At 43.4% G+C, this 12,343-nt stretch overlaps 1 protein-coding gene across 1 annotated transcript in view; it reads right to left on the bottom strand.

Annotated features, from left to right (window-relative positions):
* Positions 1-12,343, bottom strand: part of ERBB4 (erb-b2 receptor tyrosine kinase 4) — an 819,609-nt gene that overhangs the window by 46,607 nt on the left and 760,659 nt on the right. Inside the window, exon 22 of the mRNA XM_025202487.1 lies at positions 506-661. Within this exon, the coding sequence (XP_025058272.1) occupies positions 506-661 (156 nt within the window). The remainder of the gene's footprint in view (positions 1-505; positions 662-12,343) is intronic.

Genomic DNA, 12,343 nt, shown 5'->3' with positions numbered 1-12,343 from the left:
GGTCCCTGTTCAGGAAAACAGAGGCAAAGAAACTGTTAAAAATATCAGCTTTCTTGTCTGGCATGGCCACAAGATTACCGTTTCTGTCTTGCAGGGGCTCTACATTGCCTGGTGCCCTCTTCTTGCTCCCAATGTACTTGAAAAAGGACTTTTTGTTGTCCTTAATCCTGGATGCTAGCCTGAGTTCCATCTCTGCCTTGGCCTTCCTAATAGCCCTCCTACACTCATGGGCTGAGGAGGAGTACTCCTTCTTGGTGATAGCTAGGTCAAGGGCAGTTCTCATATGCTTGGAACTTTTGAAAATGAGGCTGGTGCCACTGCATGAATTCAAGAGCTTCTTTAAGCTTCTACAACAAACTTTTTTTCTTTTTTTTTTTTCCCGTAATGTGCATTTGTGCATCCTTTTCAATTCAGGAAATATACAGAATAAGACTTCTGTGCCCCCAGAAAAAAAAAAAAGAGCAAGATAAGATAAGACATGATGGAGTGGACATACAAAATCTACCTTTCCACCATCAGCATTATATTCCTTTTCATCCCCTTCTAGGAGCCTGGCCAGGCCAAAATCAGTGATCTTCACGTGGTTTGGTGATTTCACCAAGACGTTCCGGGCTGCCAGATCTCGGTGAACCAGTCTCCTCTCTTCCAGGTACATCATTCCCTGAGGGACAATAACATTAATCAAAAAAACCGTTAGAAATATTTTTAGAATCCACCCCCTCCCCCAAATCCCCTTCGTTTATAAAACCTGTTTCCTTAACCTCTTACAAAATAGTCTCTATGTTATTATCTACAGTAAAATAGTGATAAGAGGTTACTGACACATTGTGTTGTTCAGGGATGCAAAAACAGCTAGGGGGAGACTGTCATTGCACCAAAGAGCTGACGGTCTAGACCAGGGGTGCTCAATGTCTGGTCTGTGGGCCAAATGCGGCTCATGGAGCCATTACATATGGCCCATGGAGCTCCCATGGAGTGGGAAATTTCAGGGTAGGGGAGTGGTGGCCATTAATACAATCACCCTCCTCCAGCCAAATTCCTGAACCCCAAGCTCCCCAAGGCTGGTCACAGCTGGGCCACACCCCCTCCCCCACCTCTGGATGGGGGCTGTGTCATGCCCTCTTCAATGGCAGGGCTGGGATGGGGCCAGGTCATGTCCCTGGCAGGTCTGGGGTGGGGCCAGGTCATGTCCTCTTTTCCCCCTGTGGGGCAAAGCCACACCCGCTTTTTCGAGCCACATGGCCAGGTTGCAGCTGGATTGCCCCACACCCCCATCTGCATGGCCAGATAGCACCCACTTCCCTGGCCTCAGTGCCAGACTGGGATCTGGCCTGTAGAGAGAGCATTGCCCATCTGGCCCACCAGAGAAAAAAGTTGTGCATCCATGGTCTAGACAAGATGCACAAAGAAAGTATTATTATCCCCTATTTACAAATTAGGAATGAAGCACAGTGGCCGCATCTACATGAGCAGCAGGTCATTTAGTACTGGCTTAGTATTTGCATAAGCAAGCAGTAAATGACTGCACAGCAACCAGCAGTACTGTACAGTACTGTCCTCACACAGTTTTTTTTCTGATGTTATTGCGCAGTAGTGTTGTGTCACAGTTAGTGCCTGGCAATGCTACTGCTTGGTAGGAATGAGCTACTGCTCAGCAGCTCATTGCTACTGTGCAGTAACGTCTTGTATAGATCCGCCCAAAGTGATTAAGGCCACTAAAGGTGCTGTCCCCTCAATCACTCTGCTGCTCCACGTAGGGTGTCTCCTAAGCAGGAGGTGTTGCAAGTAAGTCTGCATAGCACTTCTGAGAGACACCACCCCACCCAATAAGCTCACCCTCAGAGTTGTGCAGACATGGCAACACTGCTCCTAGTTTAGCAGGCATCCTATGTAGATCAGTGCAGTATGTCTGGGGGCACTGCAGCTAAGCATGGTAAGTTTAGTGCACAGACAGAGCTTCAATAACTTTCCCAAGGCTCTGCAGCGAGTCTGGTATGGCTCAGAAGTGATACCAGATTTCTTAAATTGTAGTCCGGTGCCTTAAGTACAAGACTACTGATCTTTTCCATGCCCAAATGCTTTGAGCTGGATACAAATTTTCAATATCCTCAGTGAATTATGGGGAAAACAGCTCTGTGTTCTGCTGGCTGCAATCCAATTGCTTTTCTACCTCCTTAAAATTTTTTATCTAGTGTTATAATTGGATATAAGATCAATAGTCAATGTGTTTTGTGAACATATATATTTTGTCACAAGTAGTTTTGTTAACAAGCCACCCAGGTGTCTTAAAAGATAAGCTAAAATATGCCCAAACTGCCTGGCCTGCATCCGACTTAATCATTTTCTTAGTCCGATGAGAGAGTAACTGCTTGCTATTGGGACGTGTGTTTACATGATGCTTCATGACACTAAGACCAACACCAAGACTTAGTCTTATTAATTATACAGTATATAAAGGATATCTAGGCTGAGTAACAAGCCTATAATTTCATAAAGAGGCATTTATGACATTAGCAGTCATGATAGTGACCTACAGAAGAAATCACATGCTAGGTAATTACCCTTAAGGTATCTTTTAATATATTAGCTCTATATAATATATATGGTAATTAGAAAAAAAACACTGCTGAATACTGAGGAGTTCGTATTATCATATAAAATATATATGAGACTTGAAAGAGTCACAGGCAGTGATAACAATAAATAAATTACTCATTATTCAGTAAGACCATATTGTGATTCCTTTATACCAGGTGGAATGCTGCTAGCTGCCTAGCCCTATTTACTCTAATGGGACTACTCAATATAGTTGTGCCAGAATCTAGCATTATGCTGACAGAAAGTGGACATCTCTACAGAAGTCATCAAGTGAAGCCCTGAGCTGTATTTCAGCGAAGGGAGCAGTAACCAGAAAGCATTGCTTTTAACTGGAAGATTTCAATGCAACAGACACAAAAGGTTTTGAAATACACAGGGGATATTCAGGATAAAAACTGTTTTGGTTTTAATGCAATATTTTTTGCTGCAGTCAAGATCAAGAGGCTTGAACAGGGATGTAGGGACTATTTGGCATACAGTAAATAGAATTATTTTTAAAAGGCACTGTTAGCTGAAGCAAGCCCTCATGCCAATTGCAAATCAATGCTGCTGGCTGTTGAACATCAGACTTTGAAGGATTAGCAGTTTCTGACATCAAAACAAAAGCAATAGAAAACAGACAAATAAATCTTACAGGTCAAACCATTATGAGCCATATACCAAACTTGTCATAAAAAAATAGATTGCTTTAGTTTAGACGGCACCATGATCAGGCAGAATTCAAGCAAAGAAGAGATACTAGATAAACAGTGCAGTCACTTAGAAGCAGTGACACTGAGTGATAGGGAAACAATAACAACATCAACAAGAAAAAGTGGCCATATCAAACTAGGTCACACTGAGAATTTATAGAATTCTTCTTCTTTTGTGTACCCTATGCTGGGCAATTACTTGAGAGAACAATATGGGCCTATAACTAAGCTGTTTCTTTACTAATATATATATACCTTGAGATACTGCACTTGGCACTCTCCAGCCACATGCACTCTGAAGGTGCTGACAGACGTAACAATTTTTGCCCCATCTGGCCACAAAAAGCAATTTATAGCTGTGACCAAATGCATGTGCATGGCTGCAAACAGCTTAAAAATGACTGATTGGGTGAAAAATCTGACACCTCATTGCATGAGGTACCACATAAGATGTTACAAACTGTAGCATCTTTTGTAACTTGTGTCTGCAGAGTGACTGACTTCCTAGTGCTGTCTCCTCCAAACTTTACTCCTGCAACTTGAGTTCTTCTTTCTGTGCAGGTGGTTACATTTGTCCTCCTTGCAGATATCTGTTACAATGATGATGTTCCTCAAAACAGAAGACTCCAAATGCACCCATTTAACCCCTTCTCTATTTAAACATTTATAATTTGGCCTGATTTTGTGGATGAGTAAATAGATTCTAAACTTTATAGTCCTGTAATTTTTCCTGCAGTCTGTGCTTGGGCAAAACTGCTGATAACAGCTTCAAATGAGCTGTTTATCTCAAAAAAGACTGAAGGAGCCAATCCCACAAAATGATCTACGGAAGATCCTTTATGCCATCATCGAGTGCCCATGAATATAGGGAGACAAATGCTGCAAAGACCTTTTAGTAGGTTTATATCACTGAAAATTCTGTATTCTACTGGGGAAACACAAGGCATGTTATGACTTTTTTCCTTCCTATTAGCAAGATCATTCGGTGGCATGTAAACAATATAAACAAAAGGCATTTTTATAACTAAAATTCATACTATGCGGGAGAAATCAAAACAATGGGGGAAGGAAACGTATTGTGTTTTTGCAGTGTACCATTTAAACATATGTTATGCTGGAACCATCAACTTGAAGACCTTTTCAAACTTGGCAGGAGAAGTTTTATATATGTATTTTTAACCTTTATATAAAATACAGGAGTATGGTGAGCAAAAAATATTTGCATTTCACAGCTGATGCCAACACTACTCAACAGATCTGCAATCAAATATCAAAAGGATATTTTATGTGAGTTACACTGACAGAGTTATGAGACAACTTGACCCAGACAATGGCAAAGGATATATTTCTAAAAACCACACTAAAAGCCAGTTTCTGAGAATAGATTGGCTTGTGTTATACTCAGCACAGTATGCGGGATTATGGCAATTTAATTCCTCCGAGTATTTGTTCATCAAATTAGGTCTTTGGGGATATCCAAGGCAATCAGAATATAATTTTATGGGATAATAAAAATCCACAGCAGAGAAGGGCTGAACAGAGATAAAATTGTTTTGCGTTTGTTTTTGTATCAAAAAGCTGACTAAGGGGTGTGATTGTATAATGAACATTAATGGGGAAAGTCCAGTGCTTAAACATAAACTTTAGTTGTTTCCAAGATCCTTGATGCCAGATTCACCTCTTAGAGGGGTTCGAATCAGCTCTGGCTTATCCATCATTGATATTTCCTCATCACAATCATTACAGTAGTTTCCTCACTGAGGATGTCATTAGAAATGCAATTACTGCCAAGACCCTTTAACATAAAATCACTCTCTGAATCAGAGCCTAATGCCGTTAAGAAATCAAACAGTCATTGCAACCAGCTATAACAAAGATAGGTTGAGCAAACCCCTTTGGAATTTTGGCTTGAATAAGGGACAGTCTGCCATTTATTATAATGATACCCCTTATCTTAAACCCAAAGAACATAACAGACGTATATGGAGATAAACCTGCACTGTACCAATTCCTTACTTATACAAATATGTATTATGGTTATTATAGGCATTATAGTGTGTGTATGTATATAATGCCTTTAGCTAAGGCTCCCTTCATACATGCTGTTACCACCCCCCCCCACCCCGCCAAACACACAACCTCTGTCTCCTGTTCCCAGACCAAATGTCTTAACCCTTTAGCTAAAAATTGGGAGAGTCCCCACCCTCCCCTCAAGTCATGTTTTCCTGGAGTAGTTTTGGGACTCAAAGTTATGTGTGCGCCTCAGCAATTCTGGTCTGTCACAGAGTCTACACACTTCTAAAGGAAAGCACAATGCAAGGGTAACTGCATAGATAAAAATACAACCCAAAATGTGTGTAAGTGCCAAAAATTGTGTGGCTAGGTAAGTGCTACTTAGGAGCAGAAAGGTGAAAGAGGTTGTGGCTCATGACACCATACACTTACAGATCTCATAGAATCACAGAATCATAGAAAGAAGGCCTGTAAGATCAAGTTCAGTCCCCTGCCATGGGCAGGAAGTTATTGGGCTCAAATGAGCTCAAAAAGGTGCTTGTCCACCCTCCTCCTGAACACCACCAGGGATGGCGACTGCACCACCTCTGCTGGAAATGTGTTCTAGATTCTAGTTACCCATATGGAAAAGATGTTTTTCCTTATGTCTAGCCTACACATTTCCTCAACTAACTTGTGCCCATTGGTCCTCATCCTCCCAGGGGGTGCTTTTCTGAAAAGTTGCTCTCCCAGACCCTGGTGTTCTCCCTTGACATATTTGCAGGAGGCTATCAAGTCACCGCTCAGCCTTCTTTTACTCCAACGGAACAAACCCAGATCCCAAAGTCTCTCTTCATAAGGCCTATCTCCCAGGCCCTTGATCATGTGGATGGCCCTTTTCTGTACCCTTTTGAGCTTGTCCAAATCCTTCTTGAAGTGTGGTGCCCAGAGCTGGACACAGTACTCCAGCTGTGGCCTCATCAATGCTGAATAGAGGGGGAGGAGCACCTCTCTGGATCTTTTGGTGGCACATCTGCTCGTGCATGCCAGAGTTCTATTCGCTCTGTTGGCAACTTCATCATGCTAGTGGCTCATATTTATCCTCTGGTCAATTGTCACCTCCAGGTCCCTTTTGGATGTAGTGCCAACCAGTGGACCACCACCCATTGTATAGCTATGGTGAGGGTTCTTCCTACCCAGATAAAGGACCTGTCACTTGTCCCTGTTGAACCTCATCTGATTGCATTCAGCCCATAGAATCAACCTGTCAAAGCCATCCTGGATCTTTGTCCTGTCCTCAGACATGCCCACTTGTCCCCACAGCTTGGTATCATCTGCAAACTTAGTCATTGTGCTTTTCACTGCCTCATCCAGGTCATTGATAAAAATGTTAAAGAGTATAGGCCCAAGCCCTGATCCCTGGAGGACACCACTGGAGATGGCCCTCCAGAATGAGGCCACCCCATCAATTACAATTCACTAGGATCAGCCACTAAGCCAGTTGCAAAACCACTTCACTGTAGCCTGGTCTAGGCCAATATTCTCCAAGTTAATTGAGAGGAATTCATGGGAAACAGTATCAAAGGCCTTACTGAAATCTAGGTAGATGACAACCACCTCCTGTCCCATGTCCAGCTGGTTAGTTACCTGGTCATAAAAGGGCACCAGGTTTGTTAGGAATGACCTCCCCTTGACAGAGCCATGCTGCTTGTTTCTCAGTACCTCACCAGTTGCGAACTTGTGGCTGATGGCCTCCTTGACAATTTTTTTAAAGATTTTTCCTAGGACCGAAGTCAGACTGACTGGTCTATAGTTAGCAGCATCATCCCTCTTCCTTTCTTAAAGATGGGTACCACTGTTAGCTCTCTTCCAGTCATTTGGGACCACTCCTGAGTTCTATGACTCTTTGAACAGCCTCGCCAGAGGCACCGCTGTGAGCTTGGCCAGTTCCTTCAGCACTATCAGGTACAGGTTGTCTGGCCCAGCCAACTTGAAAACATCCATATGATCTAAGAGTATCATTATCTTCACCTGTTCAGGACTAATTTTATGTGGACTACTGTCATTGCCATATTCTCTGCACCTCTGGACAAGTGGCGAGTTCTCACCTAGTTTCAGGAATACTGATGTGAACTAAGTATTAAGGAGCTCTGCCTTTTCACAGGGGTCAACTGTGGGCTTCCCCTCCATGTTCAGTAGGGGTGTGACAGTGGAGCTTGATTTTTTTTCTTGCTCCTTATGTACCTATAAAAGGATTTTGTCCTGTCTTTAATTTCAGTTGCCAGCTTGATTTCCATGCATGTGTTTGCTTTCGTTGCCTTGCCTTCCATGCATCCACTTGGCTTTCATTGTCTCATGTCTGCAGACCCTGGCCGCATGAGCATACACTTCTCTGGATGCTGAACTGTTTTTCCATTGCATGTACATTTCTTTTTTCTCTTTGAGAAGTTCCCTAATGTGTCTGTTGAGCCAGGTGGGTCTCTTGGCCCCCTTCCCTCTTTTTGACCATGTGGGGATGGCCTCTTTTTGAGCAGTGAGAATAGTCCCCTTAAGGAAGCACCATCCTTCATGAGCACCCAAGTCGTCCAATCACTGGTTGCAAAGGGCCTTACCAACTAGACTCCTCAGTTTACCAAAGTCTGCCCATCTGAAGTCTGGGACTTCTGTTCAGCTGGTAGAATTCCCAGCCTTTTGGAAGATGGTGAATCTAATCAAATCATTATCACTGTCACCCAGAGCACCTCCAGTCTTCAGGTCACCTACCACATCTTCCCCTTTGGTCAGCACTAAGTCCAGAGTGACTTTACTCCTAATCAGCCCCGCCACAGCCTGTGTCAAGAACAAGTCATCTATAGTTGCCAAGAAGTTGGTTGATCTGTTGGAGCTGGCTGAATGGTCTTCCCAACAGATGTCAGGGTAGTTGAAATCACCCATGCCAATCAAGTCTTTAGTACTGGCTGCCTTGGTCAGTTCCCTGTAGAATGCCTGATCGCTCTCCTCTTCTTGGTAGGGAGGCCTATAGTAGACTCCCACCATCAGGTCCCCTTTTCCCGAGCCCCCTTGTATCCTGACCTAGAGGGTCTCAAGGGACTTCCTCCTGCCATCAAATGTAACCTGCAGGGAGGGATACTGCTCTTTCACATAGAGGGTCACTCCTCCACCCTTCTTCCCAACCCTGTCCTTCCTATAGAGCCTGTAGCCCTCAATATCCACTACCAAGTCATATGTATCATCTCACCAAGTCTCCATCAATCCAGTGAGGTCAAATTCTTCATCTGCCAGAAGGGGTGCCAGTTTGTCCTGTTTGTTGTCCATACTTCTGGTGTTCCCGTAAAGACAGCTGAGCTCACCCCTAGTCATCTCAGGTTTTCTGTCCCTCTGCAAGTGTATCTGGGCATTGGTAGTTATCTGCATATCCCCTACATGAATACCCTTCTCTGGGTCCTCTTGGTCAAAGGATGTATGCCCAGCAGTGGATTTGTATAAAAAATTATGTATTTGTATCGTATCTCAATTCAAGTCTGATGCTGCTTTATGGCAATTAATAACAATACTCTGATCACCTTAAGCTCTTCATTGGAAAAGAGTATCTTCTATAAAAGAAGATGGACAAATTAGGGAAATTTCCCATATTTAGAGATTTTTCACAGGCATAAATTGCGGCCAGGTGCCTAACTCCCATTGAAAGACAAGGGCAGTTAGACACCTACATGTCATTTTTTACACTCAAATTTTTCCTCATAATTTAATAATCAAAATAAAAGTGCTGCTGAATGAAGAGAATTCTGTTTTCAACAATTCCCATGGACCACCATTGACACCAGCAGCAACTTGGAGCATAGTCTCAGAACTAGTGACTATAAGTGTGAGCTGGAAAAGGCTTTTCCAAGGTTTATTATGGATTGTTTGCTGGGGTCACTGCAGAGAGACATTTACTCAGGGTCCCTCAGCTAAATGTATCACCACCCTTGGGGAAAAAAGATGATATAAGAAACAAGATGATATAAGAAACATGATGGCAAGAAATCAAAATGCTTTGGGACCATGGAAAGGAGACAGCTAGTCCAAAACTTCTGGAGGTAAAGACAGGACATGGAACAGTTTTATGATTTAAAGTAAGTGCTGCAATGCAGCAGAAAAGTATCTAATAGGTTCATAAAGTATTAGGACTGCTACCAACATGGACATCTGTAGAACAGTATAGCCATTGTCTAAGGAAGGGAAGGGAGGGGGGCTTGCGAATATAAAAGAATGTTGAGGGAGGTTTTTTTAAAGCAAAATTGCACTTTTCAGATGTAGCTATGAAAGTTATAGGCTTGTCCCCTGAGATCCCCTGCCTTTAAGATGTGGGCACCTTTGCTGTTTTTTTCACTTTATCACCTAACGACTATCATTTGTCTCCCAGGTCCTGAGGGTAGTTGTTGAGCTGAGCTATGTTTTGTACAGCTTGCAGGTGTTGCAGGTCTGGGCTGTTCAGAGGCTTTTATTTGATTTTTCTTACCTTTCCGTACTTTTCAAAGTCCCACTTTGCTGGTCCCAGATGCTTTTTGATGCTTTTCGTAGTTGACAGGATTTGCTTACGAAAAGTCAAACTCTTTGATTGCAAAGAGCCCTGTCTGAAGTCTGTTTCCATAAGCTGTTGTATTACAATTTAAGGCTCTAGTTCTGTCACACTATTAAGGAATGTTTTAAGCAGATATATAAGCCCCACTGAAGGTAAAAGACAATTAACACAGATGGATTGAAGCAGATGCTTGTGTGTGTGGCTAAAACATGTCTTAGGCTCAAATTCTGCAACACTTGCTCTACAGCTGGAAATTTCCCGGTCGGAAGTATGATGTTTTACCAAAACAGGCACATTGGCATAAATTCTAATATGGATGCAGTTGAATCGATGAAAAGGCCATATCCTTATTCAGTTACTATACAGAAATTCTTTACCTTGAAAGCATGTTCAGCAAGGGTGGATCCAGGGGGCAGGGGACAGGGAGTGACGGGGAAACAGTGGTAACCTCCCCTTCAGCAGTGGAGCTCACTTGCCAGCTGCTCTACATGTCTGTGGCTGCTCAGTTCCCCACAGCCACAGACATGTGAGTTGGTTCCCTATGGAGTCCAAGGTATGGATAGAGCCCTGGGCTGGCTGAGAATACCGGGGGTGGGGGGGACCAAGTAGAGAGCAGGTAAGGAAGCAGGGGACTTATCTACCTGCTGCTGCTGCTGCTTTCCTTAGCTGAAGGCTTCTGGGAACAGCTTTCCAGTGTGCTGGGCTTGGTGGCGGTAGCCCAGCAGCAGCAGGTAGGTCCATGCTCCCTGTGCCCTCCCCACATTCCCCTGGCAGCTGCACAGGGTGCCACTCTGGGCTGCAGAGGGTGGTGTTAATGGGGAGTCCCCGCTTCCAGCATTTGCTCCTGGCCAATGGGAGACACCAACAAGTTGGGACCAAGAACCCACATGCTACCACCCACTGTCCCCAGCTGAGCCCAACACCTTGTGCAGCTGCTCACCACAGCCCCCAATTGAGTGAGATAGGAGTGGCTCCGGTGCTTCCCTCACCCCCAGGTCAGCCAGGGATAACTCATGCCAGAAAACAGAGGAGAAACTGGGAGAGTGTGTGTGTGTGTGTGTGTGTGTGTGTGTGTGTGTCGGGGGAGGGGGGGAAGGTGCCCTTGAGCATTGAAGAGGAGGGGATGCACAAATGGAACTGATGGGGTGGCTGCAGCACCCATAGCATCACCCACACCCCTTTTCAAAATCCTAGATCCTCCCTTGTTATTCAGCATGAGCATTTATATACAGGGAAACATATACTCATCTAAACCATTTCATATTGCTGTAACTGGGCATGTCTACATGTGCGCATTTATTGCTCAGGAACCAAAATTACTGTGCAGTACAGGCACGCATCTATATGTGCACACCTGTAGTACAGAGTAAATATGGTGACTTATGCTGATTGAGCATAAATTTGATACCTGCATCATGCAGACATCAAATTTACGCCTGGTTAGTTACTGTGCAGTAATGCACTCGTAGATGCCTTACACTTGTAGATGCCTTATTAATGTGCCTTAATGCCTGCACGTATAGACGCCAGCCTATTCCTGCTTACTGCACAGTAACTTACTGTGACGGTGTAATTGCACATGTAGACATACCCACTGTATGCCTACTAGAGAGAACTATGTCAATGTTAGTTAAAGCAGTGCAACTACAATGGTATATTTAAAGCTGTAGAATTTCTGTCTATAGGCAGGCCATAATTTGTGCTTAATTTGTGAATATGGTAGGACTATTTGTGTGTGTAAAGTGAGCGCAAGTGTTTGTAGGATCAAAGACTGATTTCTCCAGGTGATTAATCAAACTGTTGTTTAGGACGCACACAAATAGAAAAGAGCTTCACGTCAAAAAGATTGAGGGAGTTCTTTTAAACAGTGCTACCAGAAAGCAGTTATGCTGCAATAAACTTCTTAGTGTGATTAGTATTCTATTCTCTGCTACAGAAATTAACAACTTCAAATACAGGGAGAGGAAAATTTGATCTGCCCAGCCAAGGCAGTCAAAGGGAGTCAAAAGAAGCCTTCCTGACTTCAATACCTATTTCCACTTACCATTGTCAGGCCACGAAGCAGAATCATCAAGCTAGGAAATTTCAAGTTGAAGCCAGATCTCATGGACATTAATTTCCATAAAGGGCAGGAATACCATTTCCTCTTTTCATCATACTAACTTGAATCATTAGTAAAGAAAGCTTGACATGATTATTTCTCCTATTCCTGTCCCTACTCCACTAAAGGAAGTGTAAATCTACCTAGGACTTATGCTAAACATTCTTTCAAAGTAGAGAGGCAGCTTTTGGTGTCATAAGCAACTAATATAATCTAACTAGCTGTATCTCCCTGAGATAGCTATGTGAGGAAAGAACTGAAGTCACTTTGCAGTATATCGGTTTCCTCAAATTCACAGGATTTTTTAAAGGACTTATTTACTGCAGAAGCCTGATTTGTCACTTGGTTCTGCCTGTGTGTGGCATGAGAACTAGAGGCCACTCTCACAGCTGGGAT

This window comes from Alligator sinensis, unplaced genomic scaffold, assembly GCF_000455745.1.
Source record: "Alligator sinensis unplaced genomic scaffold, ASM45574v1 scaffold730_1, whole genome shotgun sequence".
Taxonomy (NCBI): Eukaryota; Metazoa; Chordata; order Crocodylia; family Alligatoridae; genus Alligator; species Alligator sinensis.
This window is presented reverse-complemented; position numbering and strand designations above follow the sequence as displayed.